Source organism: Moschus berezovskii, chromosome 10 (assembly GCF_049115385.1).
Source record: "Moschus berezovskii isolate FMDL1 chromosome 10, NW_MosBer_1.0, whole genome shotgun sequence".
Taxonomy (NCBI): Eukaryota; Metazoa; Chordata; class Mammalia; order Artiodactyla; family Moschidae; genus Moschus; species Moschus berezovskii.
In genome coordinates, this window is record NC_142469.1 from 11,898,059 (window position 1) to 11,913,292 (window position 15,234).

The window sequence follows — 15,234 nt, forward strand, 5'->3', positions numbered from 1 at the left end:
CAAGTCAGACATGACTGAGCAACTTCACTTTCACACATTGGAGAAGGAAATGGCAACCCACTCCAGTGTTCTTGCCTGGAGAATCCCAGGGAAGGGGGAGCCTGGCAGGCTGGCGTCTACGGGGTCGCACAGGGTCGGACACGACTGAAGCGACTTAGCAGCAGCAGCATAGATTAATTTCTAGCCCATTTGGCTCATTTACCAGACAGTCTTTGTTTTTTTAGTTTCATGAATTTCTTAAATCCACTTCTGTGAGTTAGTTCACAGCCTGACTATTTTCCCCTCGCTTCTGCCATTATATTATGGTCCTCTGTTCTGTCAGGCTCACCATTTCCTGTTATTGATTTTCCATAAATTCCTCATAACAGATCTTATAGCAGAGTGCCTTTGAGAAAAGTATCTTAAAATTATAACAAATATTTTACAAGTGGTTTCTTTTAGCCATTTTTTTTTCATGTTTAGAATTCATTCATCATTGGTTTTACCATCTCACATTCTTATTCCTTAAGTGACTGGTCTGTTGAGGTACGAAGATCCTCTAATCTGCTTGTTCTGCATATTTCTATAAACTTCAGATGTTTATGTAATTGACCTCAGCCCACAGCCCCACAGGGTGACTGTTCTGGAATGAGCATTCACGGAGGAGTATTTGTCTTTTGTGTATGTCCCGGAATGTACAATAACAAGCAAGATGGAGCGGAGCATATCAGAACCTATAATAATTCTCAAGTGGATTGTTTCTAAATGTTCCAAAGGACAGAGAGAGAGAAAAGCATGAGCTCTAAGGGGTGTGAGTGAGGAAGGTAGGGGTGAAACCAAGATTTGACAGAGGTATGGGTAAGAGTAGAAAAGGCAACTTCTATAAATTGCCTTGAGTTCTTTTGAACAGAACTCTAGATGTATATAAAATAACTTTATGATACGATATTGTATTTCTGCTGAGGACTTGTTAGGAAGTCAGAAACCATGTGAGAATTTCAAGTAAAACTAGAAAGGGTCTCAAAGGACAGAGAAAGAAACAAATTTGAAATGCCATCACCTCTTCATCTCATGAACATCTACATATCTCTGCCTCACATAATGACTGGATCAGGACCCACTTCTTCCATGGAACTTGCTGTAACACAGGCCATGATGCTCAGTCCATCATTTGTCCCCTAAAATATAAATTATGACTAGCGATATTTCTTTTGAGCATGTCTCTATTGTTATATGAACATTCCACATGTTCCTCATTAATCTCTATAAGACTATAACCCATTTTAAGGACGGGAATGTTTTTTGTGCTCTGAGAGCATGGTTTATAGGTCTGAGTGTCTGATTAGAAGAAAGATACCTTAGAGATCTGGTCTATGAGAGATTCTGAAGAATGGTAACAGTGCTAACATATGGGAGTTAGTCAAATGTCCCAATTAAAAAATGCTAATAAAATTGGGATAGTTCAGTTCGGTCGCTCAGTCATGTCCAACTCTTTGGGACCCCATGGACTGTAGCACGTCAGACTTCCCTGTCCATCACCAACTCCTGGAGTTTACTCAAACTCATGTCCATTGAGTCAGTGATACCATCCAGCCATCACATCCTCTGTCGTCCCCTTCTCCTCCTGCCTTCAGTCTTTCCCAGCATCAGGGTCTTTTCCATTGAGTCAGTTATTTGCATCAGGTGGTCAAAGTATTAGAGTTTCAGGTTCAGCATCAGTCCTTCCAAGGAATATTCAGGACCGATTTCCTTTAGGATGGACTGATTGGATTCCTTGCAGTCCAAGGGATAGATTTCACCAATTTTAGAATAATGAGCCAAAGTTGTGGGGTTTTTTTCTTTTTCTAATAGAATTCTAGAATGGACATAGTGAACAGTACTTTAGAGAGGCAGTGTTTCCCAAAGAACTTGCCTGGACTTTGAAGATATTGCTTTGCCAGATCTACCCTAGTAATTATCTATTTGGAAACAAGACTGAGGGCAAGTTCATAGCTGGCAATCACCAAGGGAGCTTGTCCACCTGCAGGAACGTGCTTGTAGTCTGTTTCAGGACTGGAATTTTCACCTGGCTTGGCTTATTAATCATTTTGATATCAATGACTTGGTGGATGAGCCCATAGATATGATGTGTCTTTATCCTTCAGTGACCCAAAGTTTAGAAGCAATAGTGAGTGTGTGGAATGCCAAGATCAGGATTCAGAAATCTTTCCTGAGAGACTTCAATGTGTCAAGCTTAGGAGAAAACTACCAAAATATCCCATACACTGTTGGTGTGGGTTATTAGGAATATGGCACTGGAGAGGCAAAATTCCGCTTTGTCCCGTGCATGCAGCACAGGTGGATGTTTTCCTAGTCACACTGTAAAGTAAGCACTCCAGAAGATGAGTGTCAGGAGAGTGAGAGAACTTGAAAGCAACAGAGTATGTTTAATAGAAAAGACAAGAGGATCTGTGGATAGCTAAAGATATCACAGAGAAGAAAAATTACTAGTTTAGTTTCAAAGGGAACAATAAGGCCCCATGAATGTGAGAGAAAAACAAAAAGTAAAACATTCCAACAATCAGAGCTCTTCAAAACTGTGTGCCTGGTGCATTATCCAGTGTAGAAAACTCATTGTGTCATCCTGAAGGTCATCATGGCTACTCAGTACATAATTATTAAACTAAATAAAAATTTAGCGTGTTTCCCCCATAGCTTTATTAGATGTGATTCTATAGAACTTTGTTCTGTTGGTTAAGAAAATATTGCAAGTCCACAGACTCTCTGGAAATGGTCTTGCTTTTAGAAGCTACACCCCCCCGAAATGGAATAGGACATGACAGGGCAGTGCCTAATATAGAATGTTTTACTGTGATTTAACTACTGTATTTCTTAAAGGAAATAATCCAGCAGTTAGTAATTTAGAGAAAAAAATGAAATAGAAATCATAAAAGTATAAACCATGTTGTCTATGAAAGAAAAGTATAAATATAAAAGTATAGACTTTGTTGTAAATGAAACTTTCACTTATAATTAAAACAAATGAAATATGGGTTACGATATTTGGAATGGATATAAGTTTTCTTGAGTAAAATTTCATAAAATGAGCCATTAAACCTATGAGGAAGGACATGCAAATTTTTATGCAAAACAGAGATGGAATCTTTAAAGTATCTTACTGCAAGATAAGAAATGTGCCATTCTGTTTGCATTTCACAGGGAACTTCAGTTTTTTAATATAGCTACTCAAGATACATTTATTCTTTCTCTTCTTACTTTTAGGGTACTTTGAATCCCTATTGTGTGTTATGGGATGATTCAAAAACGTAAGTGATGGATGTTTCCTTACATTACTTTGGACTAAATATTCAAAGCATGTAAAGTTATTTCAGCTGCCTTCTAGTCCACAGGAATATAATAAATTAGTGGGATGGAGTTACACTCATTGAGAAGAGCCTCCGTTTTGAAGCTGCAAGACAGCATGATGAATGTGTTTGTGTGTGTGTGATGATGCCATCAGGTTATATCCCAAGATAGGACTGCATTACCTAAAGTGTAAGGCACACTGCGATGTCAATTCCATGAGGTTTTAAAAAAGCTTTACTGTTTTAAAATTATAGTAACTCAAATGCTATTTCAACATTTTGTCCTAGTGATTCCGCTTAGCATTGCAGAATAAAATAGCAATCTCTATGGTCATTTAGCCAATACATTACTTACATGACCTTGAATCTATTATCAGAGTAATGCAATATTTATATGGCCATTCAGATTGTTTTCTTATGAGAATGTAAGTGTCACTTAATTTTCTTTTTCTATATTTTATGAATTCATGAAGACAAAAGAAAATAATTTCAATAAATAAGGATGAATCATTCTTCCATGTATTGCTTTGTTTGTACAAGTAATTGCTATATATCTGGTCAAAATCATCTTAATCTCATTGGTAATGCTATGAGATTTTAAGGTCTCAAAGAGCAGAAAAATCCATGATTAAGGCTTAATTAGACTCCCAAACTTTAAGTACTCGTCTGAGTTTCTTTTAGTGTAGTAGTCAGATTATACAATCTTCTTTTTCTTTGCTTTGCATGGAGGGGAGATTAATGTCAATCAGTCTCAAAAAGTAGTGCCACCAAGTGTATGCTGTTAAAGCACCACATTCTATATATTCTAAGAATTTCCCCAGTGTTCTTACCCCTGAATTGGATGTGTATTCAGGGTTTTATGATGTTGCTTGTCTCCTATTTGTAGTTATTGGAGAGTTTAGAAGAGGGATATTCTTAGATTTCTAGGTAAAAAGCAAACCTATTGGAAATGTGCTAATTCTTAGGATAGTGATGTAAGTTAAAATAGTATTTATGTGTGTGAAAAATCAATGACATCAATCATGTTTTTTCTTTTATTTAATTTCTTGTCAATGGTATGAATCATGGTTTGTTTGTTTGTTTTCTTCAGATTCAAATATTCTAGGATCCTCTTTTCCTAGGAACCTTAGTGCATAAAGAGAGTCTCAAATTGCCCTGGTAATAACATGAGTTGGATGCTCTCATTGATGTGATTTTTTTTTTTTTTTTGCTTTTTAAAACCACATGAAGAAATCCATTGTAGTAAAATTTTTGCAAGATTTCCTTTTTACCAATTGCCGGAGAAGGTGTTCATAGTATATTCTAAGTCACGTTTAGTATGTTGTATAGCCAAGGGAAATATAAAAGTCTACACAAAAAACTAATTGTTTTCTACTCAAGAAAAGCATGCCATCTTACACACATGATTACAGGCATTTGCACGTCTCCATGAATAATAACCAACTTTTGTTTAGTTTCATTATCTTTTTAGTGGATAGAATGTGTTTCTGTATTGACCCAAGTAGAAGGCATTGGCTATTCCAAAAGACCTTTGGGACTTACATGAATATTATAGAAAAAGTGACATTCCCTTATTTTGTGTTTCTCTTGGTTTGCTTTCTCAGTTTTTCTAAGGTGTTAAGTTTAATTTATGGAACTATTGGTGCTTGAGGTCAGCACTGAATTTACAAATCAATCACATTCTACTTTCTCTAACATCTGCTGACCCTTATCCATCACAAAGAACATGTCTTGGTTTTACAAACTTCAAGTTTGTAGCTGTCCTTGAAGAAAACTATTCAGTGAGAGGAGATGTGTTAGCTGCCTTTCAAATCATCTTATCTCCAGAGATCAGTGCAGTTCATGTTTCCTTGATGTATCAGAAGAGTGATCAAAAATCTTTCCTCTGTGACAGAAATTCCATCCTGTCATACTTTTCACCAGACTGCTTCATCATTAAATTGTTTTTCTGCGTGAGTTTGAAACAATGAAGGTTAAGACAAGTTTTTTTTTGTTTCTTCACATCTGTTCTTCTATTTTGATCATGTTCACATCACAATAGTTTTATCGATGCAGTGATGTTAACTTTGAGTATAAGACACCGAGCATGGTTAATAATGAAGAGATATGGCTCTTGTTTTTTTTTTTATCAGAAAAGGATTTATCTAAATGATGTTTTCAAGATTAGCAGAGTTGAAGAGTTCAATAGTAGCAGAGTTGAAATTAGAAGTCATTTTTAAAATTTTGGTGTAAGTAATCAAATTACCTTAAATTTTTATTAAGATGTATTTGACATTTAACATTATGTTAGTTTCAGGTATGAAATGTAATTATTCCATATTTGTTTACACTGATAAATGACCACCATCATAAGTCTAGTTACCATCTGTCACCAGTGTTGTTTTGTTTTTTAGTCGCTAAGTAATGTGTGACTCTTTTGTGACCCCATAGAAGGTAGACCACCAAGCTCCTCTATCCATGGAATTTCCCAAGCAAGAATACTGGAGTGGGTTGCAATTTCCTTCTCCAAGGGATCTTCCATGCACAGAAATCGAACCCATGTCTCCTGCTTAGAAGTATATTCTTTAACTCCAAGCCATCTGTCACCATCATGTAGTTGCAAACTTTTTTGTCTTATGATAAGAAAGTGGGATGAAGAAGGTAGGGAAAACCACTCAACCCCTCAGGCATGACCTAAATCAAATCCCTTATGACTATACAGTGGAAGTGAGAAATAGATTCAAGGGATTAGGTCTGATAGATAGAGTGCCTGAAGAACTATGGACGGAGGTTTGTGACATTGTACAGGAGGCAGTGATCAACAACATCCCCAAGAAAAAGAAATGCAAAAAGGCAAAATGGTTGTCTGAGAAGGCCTTACAAATAGCTGAGAAAAGAAGAGAAGCTAAAGGCAAAGGAGAAAAGAAAAGATATACCCATCTGAATGCAGAGTTCCAAGAGATAAAGCCTTCCTCAGTGATCAATGCAAAGAAATAGAGGAAAACAATAGAATGGGAAAGACTAGAGATCTCGTCAAGAAAATTAGAGACACCAAGAGAACATTTCATGCAAAGATGGGTTCAATAAAGGACAGAAATGGTATGGACCTAATATAAGCGGAAGATATTAAGAAGAGGTAACAAGACTACACAGAAGAACTAAACAAAAAAGATCTTCATGACCCAGATAACCACGACAGTGTGATCACTCACCTAGAGCCAGACATCCTGGAATGGAAGTCAAGTGAGCCTTAAGAAGCATCACTACGAACAAAGCTGGTGAAGGTGATGGAATTACAGTTGAGCTATTTCAAATCCTAAAAGATGATGCTATGATAGTGCTGCACTCAATATGCTAGCAGATTTGTAAAACTCAGCAGTGGCCACAGGACTGGAAAGGTCAGTTTTCATTCCAACCCCTAAGAAAGGTAATGCCAAAGAATGTTGAAACTACCACTCAGTTGCACTCATCGCACACACTAGCAAAGTAATGCTCAAAATTCTCCAAGCCAGGCTTCAACATTACATGAACTGTGAACTTCCAGATGTTCAAGCTGGATTTAGAAAAGGCAGAGGCACCAGAGATCAAATTGCCAACATCTGCTGAGTCATCGAAAAAGCAAGAGAGTTCAAGAAAAGCATCTACTTTTGCCCTATTGGCTATGCCAAAGCCTTTGACTGTGTGGATCACAACAGACTGTGGAAAATTCTTAGAGAGATGGGAATACCAGTCCACCTTACCTGCCTCCTGAGAATTCAGTTTGCCGGTCAAGATGGAACATTTAGAACTGGATGTGGAGCAACAGACTGGTTCGAAATAGGAAAATGAATATGTCAAGGCTGTATATTGTCACCCTGTTATCTAACTTATATGCAGAGTACATCATGCACAATGCCAGGCTGGATGAAGCACAAGCTGGAATCAAGATTGCTGGGAGAAATATCAATAACCTCAGGTACGCACATGAGATGACACCACCCTTATGGCAGAAACTGAAGAACTAAAGAGCCTCTTGATGAAATTGAAAGAGAAGAGTGAAAAAAGTTGGCTTAAAACTCAACATTCAGAAAACTAAGATCATGGCATCCGGTCCCATCACTTCATGGCAAATAGATGTGGAAACAATGGAAACAGTGACAGACTTTATTTTTGGGCTCCAAAATCACTGAAGATGGTGACTACAGCCATGAAATTAAAAGGCACTTGCTTCTTTGTAGCTGACCCAAGGAATAACTTGAAAATAGTTTGCTCACATCACAAAAAGGCTTATTTTAGTTACAAAAATGTTTCTTTTTACACTTGTGTGATTGATAATTTGCACATTTTGGGGGCTACTCCAAATTTAGATTTTTGGGTATTGAATCTTGTGTTGATAACATTCCCTAGAAAATCCATAAGTCTTCCTTTCATCTGAAGCTATAATATTTATCCTGTTCTCAGCAACACCATTTGTTACTAACAGGTCTGTGAAATATTATGTTTGTTCTCAGAAAATGTTTTAGAAATTCATTTTTTCTTTATTTTATTTCAGTTGATTTATGGTATTATATTAGTTTCAGTAGTATAGCATAATGATATAACATTTTAATAGACTGTACTCAATTAAAATTTATTATAAAATAATGGCAATATTTCCCTGTATTGTACACAATGTCCTTGTTACTTATTATTTTGTACACAATAGTTTGTATCTCTATATCGTGTACCACAGTCTTGTGGAACTCTCATCCCTCTTCTCACTGGTAACCACTAGTTCTCTGCATCTGTGAGTCTCAGTTATATGCATATAATTGGATTTATTTTTTATATTTCATATATAAATGAAAACAATTCTTTGACTAATTTCACTACGCATAATGCCTTCTAGGTCCACTCACATTGTTGCGAATGGCAAATTTCGTTCTTTTTCATGGCTGAGTAATATTTCAGTATTTCATTGTTCACATCCTCTTTATCCATTCGTCTGTCAATGAACCTGTTGCTGTTGTTTAGTTGCTAAGTCATGTCCCACTCTTTGCAACCCCATGGACTGTATCCCACCAGGCTCCTCTGTCCATGCGATTTCCCAGACAAGAATACTGGAGTGGGTTTCCATTTTCTTCTCCAGGGGATCTTGCCAACCCAGGGATCAAACGTGTGTCTCTTTACCACTGAACCATCAGGCAGGCTCTTGATGTGTATGTAGGTTGCTTCTATGTCTTGGCTATTATTTATATTGTTGCTATGAACATTTGTGGTACATGTGTCTTCAAATTAGTAAACTGGTATATATAATTTAACCAGAACCAAAAGAAAATTAGTATTGTGTGAATTCTGAAGCACTTTCAACATGTTGTAGGAGTGATGTGGACTTTCTTGAGTTTTACACATTCATAAATGAATGGTCTGTATCTCGTGCCTTTGTTGGCTTTCTGTGAGCTGTAGTTTCTGGGAAGTGAGCAGCTCTCATTCCTGTAACTCTTGTAATCCAGTCATTCGTGTGCCTCCTTCATGAGGATTCAGTATGGCCGTGGTGCTATTGTCCCTCTGATAGGAACTCTAACTCTGTGTAAAGCCCCAAAGTTCTGTTACTTATTTTTATTTTATATTGTACTATATTTTATTTACAGTGTTGTGTTTGTTTCAGGTGTATAGCAAAATGATACAGTCATATATATATATATATATGAATTAACAAAAGTGGTTCCCGTCTTTTGATGGGGTGCTCATGGTTTATAACATAAATAGCATTATTTTGAGAGAGGGATAACTTAGGTATGGCATTGGGTTTTTTTTCTTTTTGCAGCCTGAGGCAGTTGTAAAATAATGTAGCTTTTTACAACTGTGTATTCTACAGTATTTTTACATTTGGTGAAATTTTAACTGTTAATGTTTTTGGCATTGTGCTTTGTACCATTTATTAAATAAAAGTTAATTAATTAATTAATTTAAAAAAGGAATTTGGGTTTTGTTTTTTTTTTGATACATATCTAGGAGTGGAATTGTGGTATCTGAGGTAGTCTTATTTTTAGGTTTTGAAGGAACTTCCATGCTGTTTTCCATAGTTTCTGTACCATCTTACATTTCGACAACAGTGTATTAGGATTTCCTTTCCTCTACATCCTTACCGGTATTTTGTTATTTGTAGACTTTTTGATGATAACCATTTTGAGAGGTGTGAGTTGATACCATATTATAGTTTTGATTTTCATTTTTCTAATAATTAGCAATGTTATGTGACTATTGGCCATCTTTTGTTTTTTTAGAAAAGTGTCTATCCAGGTCTTCTACTCATTTTTAAATTGTTAGCTTTTAAAAATAGAGTTGTGTGAGTTGTTTATATATTTTAGAAATGGACACCTTATCAGTCATATCATTTGCAAATATTTTCTCCCATTCCATAGGTTGTCATTTTGTTTTGTCAGTTGTTTCCTTTACTGCCCAAACACATTTAAGCTTAATTATTAATAGGTCACATTTATTTATTTTCCTGTTTGTTTCTTTTTCCTTAGTGGACAGATCAAAAAACTATTGCTATAATTTATGTCAGAGTGTTACACCTGTGTTCTTTTCCAGGAGTTTTATGGCTTCAGGCCTTACAGTTGGGTCTTAACGCATTGTGAGTTTATTTTTATGCATGGTATGATAAAATGTTCTAGTTTCACATTTTTACACTTAGCTGTCGAGTTTTCAAAGCAACAGTTATTGAAGCACCTGTCTCTTCTCCACTGCGTATGTTTACTCCTTTGTTGTGTGTTAATTTTCCATGGGCTCCTGAGTTTGTCTCCTGGCCCTCTGTTCTGCTCCGTTACTCTATGCGTCTGTTTTTTGTGTCAGTATCATGCTGTTCTGACTACTGTTCGTTTGCATTATCATCTGAATTCAGAGACCATGATAACTTTAGCTTTGCTGTTTTTTCTCAAGATTCTTTTGGCAGTTCAGGATTTTTTTGTTGTTCAATATGAATTTTAGGATTATTTGTTCTATTTCTGTGAAAAATTTGATTTTGATATGTATGGCCTTTAATCTGTAGATTTCATTGGCTACTGTGGCAATTTTAACAATACTTCCAATCCAAGAACATAAAGTACACTTCCATTTCTTTGTATCATTTTTATTTTCCTTAATCAATATATTGTAGTTTTCAGAGTCTAGGTGCTAAGTTTATTTCTTTTTGAGTATAATTTAAATGGAATTGTTTTATTGCTTCCTCTTTTAAATAGTTCACTATAGCCTTCTATCCTGCAACTTTACTGAATTTGTTTATTAATGCTTATAGATTTTTTGGTGGAAACATTAGGGCTCTCTATGTATATCATCATAACATCAGCAAATAGTTGACAGCTTTACCTCTTTTCTTCCAATTTACATGTCTCTTACGTCCTTTCCTTCTCTCATGCAGTAATTAGGATTTCCATTACTGTGTTAAATAGATATTGTAAGAGTAGGTATCCTTCTCTTATTCCTAATTTTAGGGGAAAGGCTTTTCATCACTGAGTATGTTACCTGTGGGTTTAACGTAACTTGCCCTTATTATGTTGAGATATGTTCCCTTTGTATCCACTATGAGTTTTTATCATGAATGGATTCTGAAGTTTGTCAAATGATTTTTCTGTGTCTATTGAAATAATCATGTAATTTTTACCCTTCCTTTTGTTGATGTTGTCTATCACATCGGTTGATTTGTGAATATTGAACTGTCCTATGATCCTGGAATAAATCCAAAATTGATCATGGTGTATCATACTTTTTATATATTGTTGAATTTGGCTTACTAATGTTTTGCTCAGGATTTTTACATCTATATTTATTGCATGTATTAGTCTTTAAGTTTCTGATTTTGTAGTATCTTTGCCTGGTTTTGATGTGAAGTGGCCTCATAGAATGAATTGGAGAGTGTTCTATGCTCTTCAGTTTTTCTGGAATACTTTGAGAAGGATGAGTATTAGTTCTTTATACGTGTGTTAGAATTCACCTGTGAAGATGTCCAGATCTAGATTTTTTTTTTTTGGCTGGGAATTTTTTTTTTACCTACAAATTTAATTTCATTATTGGTAATTGGTCTGTGCAACCTGTTTCTTCTTGTTTCACTCTTGGTAAGTGTTTGTCTCTGGAAATTTGTTCATTCCTTCTATGTTGTCTGATTTGTTGGCATTTGTTCTCATAATTTTTTGTATTTTTGCAGTATTGTTTACACTTCCTCTCTTATATATTACTTTGTTTATTTGATTCCTTTCTCATTTCTTCTTGGTGAGATAGCTAAAAATTTCTCATATTTTTTAATCCTTTAATAAAACAAACTCTTGGATTCATTGATTTTTATTTCTTCTTTTTTGTCTCTATTTTTTTAAATTTCTCTCTGATCCTTAAATTGTTTTTCTTTTCTACTGACTTTGGGCTTTGTTTGTTCTTATTTTTCTACTTCTTTTAAGTGATAGGTTAGGTTATATATTTGAGGGATTTTTTTTTGATGTATATGAATTAAAATGTTTTTTTTTTAATTTTAATTTTTTTATTGGAGGCAAATTATTTTACATTAATATATTGGTTGGTTTTGCCATACACTGACACGAATCTGCCCCGGTTGTACATGTGTTCCCCCTCTTGAACCCATATCCTCCCTCCAGGTCATCCCCGTGCACCAGCCCCAAGCATCCTGTATCATGTGTCGAACCTGGACTGGTGATTCATTTCACATATGATAATATACATGCTACAATGCCATTCTCCCAAATCATCCCACCTTCACCCTCTCCCACAGAGTCCCAAAGACTGTTCTATGCACTTATGTCTCTTTTGCTGTCTCGTATACAGGGTTATCGTTATCATCTTTCTAAATTCCATATATATGCGTTAGTATACCGTATTGATGTTTTTCTTTCTGGCTTACTTCACTGTGTATAATAGGCTCCAATTTCATCCACCTCATTAGAACTGATTCAAATGCATTCTTTTTGATGGCTGAAAAATACTCCAGTGTGTATATGTACAAGAGCTTTCTTATCCATTCATCTGCAGATAGACATCTAGGTTGCTTCCATGTCCTGGCTATTATAAACAGTGCTGCAATGAACATTGGAGTATATGTGTCTCTTTCAATTTTGATTTCCTCGGTGTGTAAGCCCAGGAGTGCAATTGCTGGATCATATGGCAGTTCTATTTCCAGTTTTTTAAGGAATCTCCGCACTGTTCTCCATAGTGGCTGTACTAGTTTGCATTCCCACCAACAGTGTAAGAGGGTTCCTTTCTCTCCACACCCTCTCCAGCATTTATTGCATGTAGACTTTTGGATAGCAGCCATTCTGACTGGTGTGAAATGGTATCTCATTGTGGTTTTGATTTGCAGCTCTCTGATTATGAGGGATGTTGAGCATTTTTTCATGTGTTTGTTAGCCATCTTTATGTCTTCTTTGGAGAAATGTCTGTTTAGTTCTTTGGCCCATTTTTTGATTGGGTGGTTTATTTTTCTGGAATTGAGCTGCAGGAGCTGCTTGTATATTTTGGAGATTAATTCTTTGTCAGTTGTTTCATTTGCTATTAATTTCTCCCATTCTGAAGGCTGTCTTTTCACCTTGCTTATAGTTTCCTTTGCTGTGCAAAAGTTTTTGATTTTGATTAGGTCCCATTTGTTTATTTTTGCTTTTATTTCCAATATTCTGGGAGGTGGGTCTTGGAGGATCCTGCTGTGATTTATGTCGGAGAGTGTTTTGCCTACGTTCTCCTCTAGGAGTTTTATAGTTTCTGGTCTTACATTTAGCTCTCTAATCCATTTTGAGTTTATTTTGGTGTATGGTGTTAGGTAGTGTTTGTTCTAGTTTCATTCTTTTACACGTGGCTGACCAGTTTTCCCAGCACCACTTGTTGAAGTGACTGTCTTTTCTCCATTTTATATTCTTGCCTCCTTTGTCAAAGATAAGGTGTCCATAGGTGCATGGGTTTATCTCTGGGCTTTCTATTTTGTTCCATTGATCTATATTTCTGTCTTTATGCCAGTACCATACTGTCTTGATGACTGTGGCTTTGTAGTAGAGCCTGAAGTCTGGCAGGATAATTCCCCCAGTTCCATTTTTCTTCCTCAAGATTGCTTTGGCTATTCCAGGTTTTTTGTATTTCCATACAAATTATGAGATTATTTGTTCTAGTTCTGTGAAAAATATCATTGGTAGCTTGATAGGTATTGCATTGAATGTATAGATTACTTTGGGTAGTATACTCATTTTTACAATATTTATTCTTCCAATCCACGAACACGGTATATTTCTCCATCTATTAGTGTCCTCTTTGATTACTTTCACTAGTGTTTTACAGTTTTCTATGTACAAGTCTTTTGTTTCTTTAGGTAGATACATTCCTAAGTATTTAATTATTTTCATTGCAACAGTGAATTGAATAGTTTCCTTAATTTCTATTTCTATTTTCTCATTATTAGTGTATAGGAATGCAAGTGATTTCTGTGTTGATTTTATATCCTGCAACTTTACTATATTCATTGATTAGCTCTAGTAGTTTTCTGGTAGAGTCTTTATGGTTTTCCGTGTAGAGGACCGTGTCTATTTGAGGGATTTTTGTTTGTTTGTTTGTTGAGGTAGGTGTTTTTGTTGCTTAGTAGCTAAGACATATCTGACTCTTTTATGACCCTCTGAACTGTAGCCTGCCAGGCTTCTCTGTCCATGGGATTTTCCAGACAAGAATACTAGCGTGGATTACCATTTCATTCTGCACTGGCAGGCAGATTCTTTAGTGCTGAGCCACCAAATAAGCCTCTGAGGAAGGCCAGCTATCAAGTTCCCTCTTAGAATTGCTTTTGTGCATGTCATAGTTTTGGGAAACCGTGTTTCCATTTCCATTTGTCTTTGCATGTTTTCTGATTTCACCTCGATTTCTTCATTGAACCACTGCTTTTATTAGTAGCATGTTGTTTAATCTCCATATTTTCATTCTTTGCTACTTTTCTTTCTGTGGTCAAATTCTAGTTTTGTATTATGTTCTTTGTGGAAAAGACAATATAATTTCTATATACTCCAATTTTTTATATAATTAACTTATTTTTTATTGAAGGATAATTGCTTTACAGAATTTTGCTGCTTCTTGTCAAACCTAAATATGAATCAGCCATAGGTATACATATATACCCTCCCTTTTCAACTTCCCTCCCATCTCTCACCCCATCCCAACCCTCTAGGTTGATACAGAGCCCTTGTTAGCAAATTCCCGTTGGCTATCTATTTTACACATGGTAATGTAAGTTTCCATGTTACTCTTTCCATACATCACTCTCTCCTCCCCTCACCCCACGTCCATAAGTCTATTCTCTGTGTCTGTTTCTCCACTGTTGCCCTGTAAATGAATTATTCAGTACCATATTTCTGGATTCTGTATATTTGTGTTCAGTTCAATTCAGTCACTCAGTCGTGTCCGACTCTTTGCGACCCCAGGGATCACAGCACGCCAGTCCTCCCTGTCCATCACCAGCTCCTGGAGTTCAATCAAACTCATGTCCATCGAGTCGGTGATGCAATCCAGCCACCTCACTCTCTGTTGTCCTCTTCTCCTCCCGCCCCCAATCCCTCCCAGCATCAGAGTCTTTTCCAGTGAGTCAACTCTTCGCATGAGGTGGCCAAAGTATTGGAGTTTCAGCTTCAATATCAGTCCTTCCAATGAACACCCAGGATCGATCTCCCTTAGAATGGACTGATTGGATCTCCTTGCAGTCCAAGGGACTCTCAAGAGTCTTCTCTAACACCACAGTTCAAAAGCATCAATTCTTCAGCGATCAGCTTTCTTCACAGTCCAACTCTCACATCCATACATGACCATAGGAAAAACCATAGCCTTGACTAGACGGACCTTGGTTGGCAAAGTAATGTCTCTGCTTTTTAATATGCTATCTAGGTTGGTCATAACTTTCCTTCCAAGGAGTAAGTGTCTTTTAATTTCATGGCTGCAATCAGCA

General features: G+C 36.2%; 1 protein-coding gene across 3 annotated transcripts in view; it reads left to right on the plus strand.

Moving 5' to 3' along the window:
* Nucleotides 1–15,234, plus strand: part of ADGRB3 (adhesion G protein-coupled receptor B3) — an 893,473-nt gene that overhangs the window by 514,481 nt on the left and 363,758 nt on the right. For all 3 annotated transcript variants that reach the window (XM_055433831.2, XM_088840488.1, XM_088840489.1), the window contains one exon: nucleotides 3,241–3,284. In XM_055433831.2, the coding sequence (XP_055289806.1) occupies nucleotides 3,241–3,284 (44 nt within the window). The remainder of the gene's footprint in view (nucleotides 1–3,240; nucleotides 3,285–15,234) is intronic.